Here is a 12,198-nt window from a genome sequence, read left to right as displayed (position 1 = left end):
ATTTATTTGATGAACATTTTTGTGTTTGTTCCTTAGCTTTTGGATGCCACTGCGTATGCTGCTTTAAGCGATCCTATGAATAAAAAATCGCCCTGTACAAGACTTATGATGTTACAACGTATATATGTATTTTTTATTTTATAATTTAAGATTATTTAACTTTCGTACTTTACTAGTTTGCTGAATAATTAATTTTAAAGTAATACGCCCAAGTCGTGGGGTGTTATATTAAAGTTGCACACTGACCAGAGAGCGGTCACAGTGTCTAGAAACCTTGGCTTAAAAGTTAATTTTTCAAATTAACCATATTATAAAAATCATAGCTTTTCTAGTCGGTGTTTTAATATTGTGTTTTTCGATAAAGATAAATGTATTAATGTATTTCGATTTCGATAAATGTAACCGACATCAGTTACAGTTTTTATCTACCACATGACTTGTTTTATGCATACGGTTGAACAGTATCATGTAAACATAAGGTTTACGAATACCATATACTGGTGAATGATATCAATTATTCGAGCCTGCAAACTCAAAGGTCGGTAAAAATTTTATGCATGCGGCCCTTACTCTTAATGTACACAGCGATGTTACGTTCCTGGGGTTTAAGGTTTAAATCCATTTTTCAATATTTTTATTCCTATTATGCTATAATTGCATTCTTTTTATCATATATATAAAAATAATGAATTATATAATTTTCTTTCAGTAAATTTTAAAATAAGCCAAATTGTAAATAAGCAACTATTCAAATACAACGCAAACGACTGTTATGCGTCAGTTAGGAGTAGGGGGAAAGAGGATCTTTAGCAAATTTCGGCGTGTTCGAAATTCCATTCTTAAGTCCGAAAAACATATGCGTTAATTGCATGGATCTTAAAAATTCTTAAGTCGAAATAGGGTTGTACTGTACCGTATTCTGTATATGTGGGTATGTACAAGTCCGTACCTAATGATATTCCACTCCGTGGCTGAGTTAGTCGGTCTCAGGCGTAGATAGCATGGGTTTTTCGTCCAGCAAACAGACAAATCGACCATAGAACACACGCAATTAACAGACATAAGACACAGCACAGCAGATGAATTTAATTATTTGGGTGGCCTAAATATAGTAGTTTGGTTTTGTACCTAATGATACATATATCCACTCAATTTTTATTGGCAGTTTTATGTTTTCTAAAAGCGAATTAAACTCGAAAATGACAGTACAGTGATTGGAAAAATAATTTTAAAAATTGTTCAAAACTGCAGTACCACCTCTACATATGTTATAGACAATTGTATATTTCAGAAATGATTTCGTTAAAATAGGCTTCCTTCCATTGGATTAATTTAGAACACCTTTATTTTTTCACATTTTCTTTTCCTGATCATTTAATTTAATTCGTGCTACTTAATTTTTCTTCGTTTTACAGAATTCTTTTTGCTTTAAATAACAAAAGCTTTGGCGCCAACACTTACCTTTGTTTATTAAGTAAATTCGACCTCTCCTGCTCTCCGTTACTTGGTTTTGGTGCAATGGGCCTACTGTAATACCTTGGTATGTCGTAGTTATAATCGGGCGTTGGGGGTCGGTTGTATTTTTCCATCTCTTTGGCCAGCGAAGAATGTGGCGATGGAATCGTGTTGTAACTTGGATACTTGTAGTCTGCTATGTCCATCTGTTTTACATAACACATTTGCCTAAGACCATGCTCGGGTGAAGCATGACCTGTAAATGTACAATACTTATGGTTAGAAGAGCGATTTTTGCTTTCTGAAATTTAATAAATAATCACTATAAGGCGAATAAACTTAAGAAATATGCCTATATTGTATTAATAGTTTTTCTGGTTGGTTTTGCCGATACAAATTCATCATTAGTGGATCACTTGGTGTGATTAACTGATGATGAATCCTGGTAAAATTAAATTTGTTTAATTTAATACATCATTAGACATTTGAAAAATTAAAGTAATCTTCTTGTTCCTTCGTCAAGAACAAGAAGATATTCTGAAACGTCACCTTTGATTCTCGATAACTTGTTACACTACGGAATAAAATAATAAATATAATATCGCTGTTGAAAATATAATTAAACTTATTTCTTATTCATAATAATAACTTTTTTTTTCTATGAAGGCCCAAAACATTGTTAACATTTGACATTAACTGCTGTAGATTGTAATTTTATGCAAATAAAGAAGGTTGTTCCAGAGAACAGAATAATAAGGGATAAATGAGAGAGAGGAAAATTGATTCTATAAGTTTGGAGTTGAACAGTGAATGGATGTAGATTGGTTGAGGGACTTGTTTGAACTGGTTTGGTAAAGAACTATGGAAAAGGAATGAGGTAGAAACTGAACATCTATGAGACAGAGAGGAGAAAGTTCATGCGAGATGGGTTATTAATTAACCTGACTTTCCTCTTCTAAACAGAGTCAGAGAGAGAGAGAGAGAGAGAGAGAGAGAGAGAGAGAGAGAGAGAGAGAGAGAGAGAGAGAGAGAGAGAGAGAGGTTTTGGGTTTGACCGCAGATGTGGAAACAATATTCTATGGTACGGCGGATTATCAGAGATATGTATAGGTCAGTAGTAGCTGTTTCGAATAAAAAAGTAACGCCGAGCAAACCGCTAAGGGTTTGCTTACTTCCTTTGCTGCCTCCTTTAATATAACCGGATAGATCCCGTCCATCCCAGGTGCCTTCCTTATGTTTAACTTCAACAATTTATCCTCCACTTTGCTCTCAGTTATTACAAAATCACTTAGCTCCCTTTTAGCATTTGATAAATTTCTGGCACTCCCCTCATTGATAACTCCTTATGTGTGAATGTAGATGCATAATACTCATTCAGTTTATCAGCTGCCTGAGCATGATCATCAGTAGTCAACCCACATATGTTAAGTGGTCCAATCTGATTCATCCCTTTCCTTCTAGAGTTTACATAAGTAAAGAACTCCTTGCTGTTTTTCTTTGCATCCTTTGCCAAAGATTTCTCATAATCTGCCTTCGCCTGCCTAACCTCCTTTGTGATTTGATTAAAGACTAGTTTATACTTGCATAGGCTTCTGTATCGCCTGATACTTTATATGCATCCCATACATTCTTCTTCTCTGCCACTAGCCTCATTAATTCATCTGACATCCATTTAGGCCTAAACCTTGACAGTATTTCTTAGTTGGAATGAAAAGCCTAGTAGCCTCCAAAATTAAGTCCCTGAAGGCTTCCCATTTAGAATTCACTGTTGGTAACATCATCATTTGATCCCACTGTACAGAATTTAAAAACTGTCTGACACCTCTGTAGTCACCTTTACTAAAGCCAAAGCCCTTCCCTTTAGTCTTGATGGTAGTTACATCTTTAAATAATTCCCACATCAATATGTACATTATGATCACCGTTGCCCAGTGGTTTCTTTATCTGCAGATTCTTAATGCATGAAAAATCACTACTGATAATCAGATCAAGAGTATTATTCCCTCCGGTTGCTTCTTGAACATGTTGCTGTAGAAAACAGTCATCCAATAAATCCACGAAAGTCTTGCTAGTGTGCGAGTGATAAACCACAAGTTCCAGTCAATATCTGGAAAGTTAAAATCTCCCATTATAAGACATTCTGATTTACTGGCCCACTCTATTTCTCTGCACAATTGCTCATTATACTCATGATTCATTAGGCCTATAACACACGCCCATTCTCATTTTCCTTTCCCAGTGCTTATTTCACACCAAACAGACTTAACACTGCATTGTCCACTAACATCAATTGGATGCACTTCCTTAGATTTTATGTGTTTCTTAACTAACACCATAACCCCTCCTCCTCCCTTCCAATCCTGTCTATCCTTCCTATACACATTGTACTCACCAAATTCCAACTCTGCACTGCCTGTTCTGTGTGACACCACGTCTCTGATATCCCACCAATATCTGCCTTTGATTTCTTCACTAACACTTCAAGTTCATCAAATATATTACCTATACTTCTAGCACTGGTGTACATGCAAGTATACATGCACCTGTTCCTGCTCCTAGCCACCGAAGGAGCAGCAGTGCGTAGCACACGCTTCTTGATTAGACCGGAGTTCGAGCCCGTCACCACCAAATACGGAGGATGCGGAAAGGTCAGGGAATGACCACCACATATCCCGGAGCAATATGGCCTTAGTTGCTAATGCCCCTAAAAACCAAATAACAAATAAACAAACAGCTCCTAGCCACCCTAACATAGCCCATGTATTTACTGGTTCCACTATGACTCCCAGGAGTCCTGGAAATCTCCTTTACCTTGCTTTCCAGTCTGCTGCCGATTCTAATAGAAGCAGTGCAATAATTAATTTTGCCTCTGCCTGCGGCCACTGTTCACCTTTTAGTCTGTGTATCCCCCACGCTAGCAGTTTTCCGACCCACCTAACACTGCCCCGATAGTATCAGCAAATATTCTTTCACCCTTTCTGTTTAAGTGTATCCGATCCCTGTAGAGGCAGTCTCTCCTGTCAACAAGCACAGACCAGGCTGAAAAAAATTCTACCCCTTGAGCCTTGCACAATCTCTCCAGGGCCGAATTGATTGACAAAGCTCTCATCATATACTCCCTCCTATCGTGTCTGGGCAGAATCGCAGAATTGATCCAGGTAGATTTAAGATTAATAAAAATAGTATTTAGCAATTTAAAAAACTGCTTACCTGGCAGATAACAGTCACTTTTTTTAGCCCTTTTGATGAATCTTAAACCGATAGGTTGCTTGTGAAACTTGGCTATCATGTATAAAAATGATAGTGTAGAATTACAAATTTTAGTATGCAACTTTATATGTAGGGCCATAATTTTTTTAATAGTTGTATTAATGCCAAGATAACAACGCAGAAAAGTAGTGCTGCTATCAACTTCCTTTTTAAGAGTGGTATAGTAGAACTGTTTACAAAAAATAGCAAAGTTATTTGAATCCTTATCCACTGGGGTGATGATAAAGTTCTGCTGTAAATCCAAAAAAGGTTTTTGAAGATGGAAGAATACTTTATGCGCGGATTGTTATAAAGATTATAAACCTCAGAAACTGTTTATACAATGTCTTGGTATACAATACAGTACATATTTCTGTGTGTGTGTGTGTGTGTGTATATATATATATATTAGTAAAATAATAAGAGGAGTTTACCTCAATATAGTGCGTAGAACACTTCCTTATGATACCCTCCAGAAATTTCTGGAGGGTATCATAAGGAAGTGTTCTACGCACTATATTGAGGTAAACTCCTCTTATTATTTTACTAATATTATTATCTACGTAGAACATATTGAGTAGTACAGCTCTGATTCATACTATCTAATATATATATTATTACTTTTTAAAAATTATGGTACTACTTGGGAGCATCAGGTTTGTAGTGACCCCAACCAACCCGCTAGTTATATATAAATCTAGTCCTGGTATGGATAGCCTTATATATAAATATATAACATAGACACATATAAAAACAACAAAATTAATGAAAATTTAAAGATTCGAGACTTTTAGAGAAAGTTGGAGAAAATTAGCAAAAGTTAGTAAAAATTAACATTCTCCCTCATGGCCATACATCTGCTCTTTCCTCAGGGGCTTTGAGTAGATATATAGCCATACTAGAGGAATGTATTATACATACCCGTTTCTGTAATCTCTATACCAGTTTTGCTAGGTTAACTTTAGGTAATTACTTGGTGAATAATTTGGAATAATCAGAGTAATTTTTTTTAATATATGTACTTAATTTTAAATAAACAGGATGGTCTTCGTATATGACAGCAAACTGTGGTTAGCGTCACTACAAACCTGATGCTCCCAAGTAGTACCATAATTTTAAAAAGTAATAATGTATAAATAAGTTAAGTACATATATAACCCATGCACGTATAATGTCTAATTGTCACTGTACAATAGCATTAACGTAGGAGCTAATAATCTCATTTACGCTATTTTAAAACTTTAATGTTTAAATCTAATTGTCATCAGACATAATACCAATATATATAAATGGGTTTTAAATTAATATAAATTTAATATTAATACAAATTATATATATATTTGGTCTTATTTACAAACTGTATCCTTATCAATAGAGTTAAAATCGATTTTTGAAAACACGAAGGCGGCGTTTTGTTCTATTCCTTCAACACAGTGGTCAATTCAACTACTGATTGCGGGCATTTTGGCCTGATCCGAATCGGACATTCCAGTTCATCCCAAAGGCTCAGTGTGATTAAAGTTGGAGTCTGGGCAAGCCACTAAGCTTTTGCATGGCCATGTCTTCAAATTAAGTCACCACAGGCTGCACAGTATAACATGGTGCATTGTCATGTCGAAATAGAAAAGGGTTTTCCCCATACTGCTGCCAGGGTGTTGGAAGAAAAGAATTGCCAAGAATGCCAGAGTGACACACAGTTCATTGTTCAAGGAACTAATGGTCCAAGTTCGAGAAATAACCCAATTATGAGCTGTATGTCGTCCCAATTTCACAGTTGGGATGACACACGGTGGTAAATATCGTTCTCCAGGCATCCTCCAGAATGAAACACTGCCATCATGACGGAAAACGTGTGCAATGATTCTCACGCCATAACACAGATTTCCAATGTCCCAATGGCCAATTACGATGGGTTGTGCACCAGGAAAGTCGACGCTGTGTCATTGCCAGCTGTGATGTTTGGCTTGTGTGGCGTAGCTCCTCAGTAAAATTCAGTGCTATGCAGCTCCCTATGTATCGGCCTTGTATTAATTATTATAAATTACTTAATTTATAATAATGCGTATTTCCAACTTTACTGGGTTGACTTATTAAAAATTGGCATAATTCTATTTCGAGACGGGGCGTTCAATCAATTGGAAGGCGCCTCCGTAGCCGGGTGGGCAGGAGCAGCAGTGCATAGCACACGCTTCTTGATTAGACCGGGTTCGAGTCCGTGACCACCAAATACGGAGGATGCGGAAAGGTCAGATAATGACCATCGCATACCCCGGAGCAATATGGCTTTAGTTGCTAATGCTCCTGAAAAAAAAAAAAAAACCAAATAACAACCAATCAATTGGAACGGTTGATTTCAGGAACTTTCATTTTTGTTTTTGTTTTATTTATATACTTACCTTGTGGTGTTGGTGGGCCTGGTTTCGGGGTTTCTCTGTGTTCTTTCTGGACCATTTTTTCCATTGCTGCAATGGGACAACCGGAAAGGCTAAAAGTAATCAGAGATCGTTTTATTCAAATAATTGTTAATGATCATTACTAGAAAGAAATTAATCAGTTTGAATTTCTCTGTATTCCTCTTTTTGCATACCATGACAATATGTTACAGCGCATTTATATATTACTTACTCGATGGGTTTGAACGTATGCTCAGCATTAGTGACTGAATTTGGTATGTTATTTTATAAAATGAAATATAAAAATATTCTGTAACTTTATTCTAACCTTGGCATGCATAACCAATCTACCTTTAGTTCTGTGTGCCTCCATCTTAGATAAGTCAGAATTTTTTTTTATGACTTTTTAACTCCTAACCCATATGTTTCTGTGATTAACTTTTTGCATAATTCTGTGTTTAAGAATACACTAATCTACACACACACATTTTTAATCTATTAATCCGTAATTTAATCAGGTGTTCGAATGGTTAAATTTTGTCCTTAGTCATAACACTTTGACGAGCCTCTTGTTATCATAAAGCAGTAATGATTGTTTTTTTTATTTAATAAGATTGTTTTCTTTAAAAGCATGCTTTATTTGATGTTAATGAATTGACAACTACTGTATATGCTCAATTTTATAAATATTTTTATCGTATACTTGCGATTATATTGGTTGCTGAATATGGGTGTCATGGCTCAAGGTGAATGTTATTCTACTAATTGGTAACATTTCTGCGTGCATTACGTTGCTAGATCGAATCATACACCGAGTTGGATCTTGAATTAGGCGATGACCGCATATTACGAACAAGTTGATGGTGTATTGATGTTTTATCTTTTTAGTAAACGTAGCTTCTTAAAAGAAAGCAAATCATGAATGAGAATAATACATATTGAGCCATTATCGAATTTGGTCTGTGCTATCAGTGACAGCATTTTTTTGTTATTACTCCTAAAAAAACTGCTTTCAAGGTTGATGATACATTTCGAATTAAGTTTGTTGGAACACGCGACGTGAGAAATTCGATGCTTGCATCTAACTGCTCGGCTACGATTGCTGAATACATTCAGGGATTGGTGAGGATCTGTTCTCATTATTTTTTTTCGCCCGAAGTTGGGGGGGGGGGGAACCCCCGGTGCCGCATTACAAAAAACACTGTTTGCGCAATACATTCAGAGAGATTGGTTGCGCGATTAGCCGTTTTCTTACTCTACTTGATGCTCACACTTTAACAATTCACAGAATTCTGGATTTTTCAGAGGATCGCACTTCATTTCAGCACAGATTATGGTTGATAGCAGTTTGAGCTATTGTTGTTTTGTTTTAGCACAAACCACACAGGTTGACTGATTATGGAATTAATATAAATGTGAGCTTGTTATAGTCAAACTCTAAACCATCAAAGCAATTGAACATACTGACATGGCCAAAAACGTCCGAAAAAATACTTTAATTCAAAATTCAAGCGAAACTGCAAAACTGCATTGCCATATAAAAGGCATAAGCACGTATTTGGACGTAAAAAGAAAAAGAAAAAAAAAAGCCTCACTGAAGGAGGAACAGTTTTCTGATTCATTACTTTCAAAAATGCAAATTATTTAGTTTATATTATTTTGTTATTATATATGTTCAAGTAAAATGGCTGACGTGTTATTTCATCAGTTATGTGTTAGTGGTTCTTCGCATTACAAAATCATCTTGAGTTTAGAGCATTTTTATTAATTTCGAATCCATCCTATGAAAGAGTGAAATAATGACATTTAATTATGTAGCAACGTACCTTGATAAAGAAACATTTGTTATTGGCAATTATACTGGAGTTATACTGGACACAGAGCAACCCGCTACATTCTACTAAACAATACACATGACCTAAAGCAGGAGTTGCTACTGATGTTGTCATGGTTACCATACCTTCGGTGGGAGTTCCTGTTACTGTTCACGTGACCTCGTCCGTTGCATCCTGGTGTTGGGCACCTAGGGAAAAATACGCGTGTTAAGGCGGGAGGGACGCGCTGATGGGCATTTTTATTTATTAAATTCCATTGAAATATTTTTATGTCGTGCGTTTTTTAAAAAGACTTACTTGTTTTTTTTTTATTTTACCCTTCCCGCTTTGCAACAATTCGCGTACTCAACAGTGTTATTACTGCAAAATATAATATGGTAAAAAAAACGAAACATATAAAATCTACACCCCGCTGTTTTATATATTTTTCTTTTTACCACGTTATATTTTTCTTTCCACATAGGAATTAATTCAGTGTTCTATTTGCATCATAACTGCCATTATAGCTAATGACAGACATAACTGAGAGATATGTTACTTAACATATTAAATCACAAAAACATACATGAAAATATTTATCCACATATTATTTTTCAAATGTTCTTTCCGCTTTTTAGTGTCCACAATCAATTAAATACTTATATTCCTATATAAATAAGGCTTAAAAGAATGAATGAGGTTCACTCAAAATTACACATTCTATAAATGCTAACATTTGTTTTTAAAGAAGTAAACTGGTTGATCTTTAAAAGTCTTCTGTTGCAACCTTCATTGCATACTTTAGGTTTTCAAAACTGAGCCCGCAAGAGCTCTAAGCCAGTCTGTTATAAAACATCATTTCTGTAATAAAACAATGAAATGTGAAAGAAAAATCCTTTCAATAGCATCGAATTTTCATGTTTTAAGACTTCTGGGAAAGTCTCAGAACATGAAATGCTGCGCTACAAACAAGCAGTATTTCGTTCAGAAAAGAATTAAGAATGCTACTTATTTATAATGCGATCCCCCCATCACCACAGAAATGCTCTGGCATTTATTAAGAAGTGCTCCTTGTTTGTAATGTGGCATCGAGGCAACTCGAAGCGGTAAAACACGAGAGATCAATGCTACTGAAAGGATTATTTGTTCTCTTTTTCACATATGCTTTTTTATGAAAATAATTTGTGTGTTATTATGGAAATAATACTTCCTGCGTGTAACGTTTGAGGTTTCTGAGAAAACCGACTGCCTTCAATATACTAATACTGCATTTCATGTCATTCTGGGAGTCAAAAAAAACCAAACAAAACCAACTAAAAATATATTCTTCACATATGTATCGTGAAGACAGATTTATCTCTCTTTTATGCAGTAGTAAAGAAAATGTAAGGTATAATAAACTGGTATCTACTCTTCTGCTGATAACCTGTTTTAGTAGAAGAAAGACTTTTATATATTTCTTTATAGTCTCATAAAGTTTTGTATTCGAAAGGCAACCACACAATTCTGTATGTATTTCATACATGATATTATTTTTCTACAGTTCGATAAACGATCAGCGAACAATATTGGCTTCTGTATTCGTTTTAAATAACTGTTCCCTCTCAGAAAAACAATTTCTAGATGATAGAGAACAGAAACTATACGCATAATGATCGACAGCTGGAGTAGAAAATAGAAAGGAGTAGACAAATTTAGAAAAACTCAAATCACAGAAAACAAATTCAATTTAGATTCTTAGTAGACACAGTAATTTTCTTTTCTTTTCATAAAAAAAAAAAAACCTCGGATATTTTTTTAAAGTTTTATTGTATGTTTAGACATACACGCTGGGCGAGTTCTATTTTATAGATATATGTACCATCATAGAAAAAAATCACTTATTGGGCTCATTTGTACTCTGTAAAGCTAGATGTATGTTTTAGCATCAAAGGCCACATGTCAGTTCCGAACGAACTATGGTGCTCACTCCTGCGCTTTGATATGGAATTTTACAATAGTCTTTTTAGATTCTCTGTAATTGTAACAGCTTCCATTTATGATTTTCTAAATGGGGGTTTGTTGTTTGTACGTAATTGAAAATCATTTTAAGAAATATGTTATAAAATGCCAGTTGAAGCGTAATGTATTAATAGCACAATGAAAGATACCCGCTCTTCAAGTTGTTCTGAAGTTTAGAGGTCGGATTACTTGAATATGTAACGATACACCTCGTTTAAAAACAAACAACTACGAAGTAGAAAATAAAGATAACGTTTTGTTTCTTCTTGTGGATTAACTTCCCTTTATATAAGTTAGAAGTCAATATCAGTTACAAAGAATGCTCTTTATGAAAATGGAAGAACTTTTTAGAAGGTTTAAATGATGTTTTTGTAGGAGAAATACAGTGTATTTACACAATTGCACCTAATCATATAAAGTGATATCTGTTTTTTGGAGGCTTGGGACCAACAATTGGGCTCGCTTTCCCTATACGACGTCAAGATCACAGCTCTGTAAAAATCAAAGCTACACCCCAGCCCAGCACATGGCACATGCGCTGAAGCTCACAATGGCACTCAATCTGTGCTCCGCAGTTCACGATTTTATCAACATCTGGGAATTCATGGGTTGGAAAATCCCGGATAGGGCTCTCAGAAACCCTCCAGTGCTCTTTCAAACCTGCAGACGCTCTCAACCTTCAAGCCGCACTTTCCCGACAGAATAATCGGCGCACTGAGCTCAGTCGACATTGATTTTGATCTGTGGTCCAGTGATTTTGCATACAGGAAAAAAAAGAGAAAATCCATATTCACGTGCAGTCACCATTCCTGTAACTGTCATTTAAACTAAAACTGACTCCAAGTGAAAGATGTCCGACAAGGCAATTATCGAGAACTCAGAGCTATTTAAGCTAATCTTATGTTGGAGAAGCGATATATTCGCTATGATTCATGTATTCTCTGAATGTTATATGTACAGTATTTTATTGTTATTCAATGGCTGCGGTTTTTCTATGCAATTTTCTATGTTTTATCAGCTTGTATGTAAATATAATTAATGTCTCCAATTAGATTGTTAGATTCCTCTGGATGCCTGTAACGGGAATCATATACTTGTAAAAAAAATTGTGAATCAAGAATTTTATTAGTATTATTATTGCTCCATGATGGATTGGCTCTTACATACATCCAGTATGTACGAGAGCTAGAAAGCATGAACATATAATAAGTTTAATTGTGAGATAATTTAACAAACCATATATAACAGGATAAAACCATTGGGACAATAAATGTTTGGCGATATAT

The 12,198-nt window shown here is 35.3% G+C and overlaps 1 protein-coding gene across 3 annotated transcripts in view; it reads right to left on the bottom strand.

Moving 5' to 3' along the window:
• LOC150087442 (uncharacterized) overlaps positions 1 to 12,198 on the bottom strand; it is a 667,812-nt gene that overhangs the window by 203,107 nt on the left and 452,507 nt on the right. For all 3 annotated transcript variants that reach the window (XR_016546883.1, XM_090372072.1, XM_090372073.1), the window contains exons 13-14: positions 7,101 to 7,189; positions 1,462 to 1,711 (exon numbers count right to left, since the gene is read on the bottom strand). Coding sequence is in view for 2 of the 3 variants with exons in the window: in XM_090372072.1 (XP_090228198.1) it covers positions 1,462 to 1,711; positions 7,101 to 7,189 (339 nt within the window). In the remaining variant the exon portion in view is untranslated. The remainder of the gene's footprint in view (positions 1 to 1,461; positions 1,712 to 7,100; positions 7,190 to 12,198) is intronic.

Source organism: Mastigoproctus giganteus, chromosome 4, assembly GCF_048544385.1.
Source record: "Mastigoproctus giganteus isolate SK-2022 chromosome 4, ASM4854438v1, whole genome shotgun sequence".
In the NCBI taxonomy this organism is placed as follows: Eukaryota; Metazoa; Arthropoda; class Arachnida; order Uropygi; family Thelyphonidae; genus Mastigoproctus; species Mastigoproctus giganteus.
This window is presented reverse-complemented; position numbering and strand designations above follow the sequence as displayed.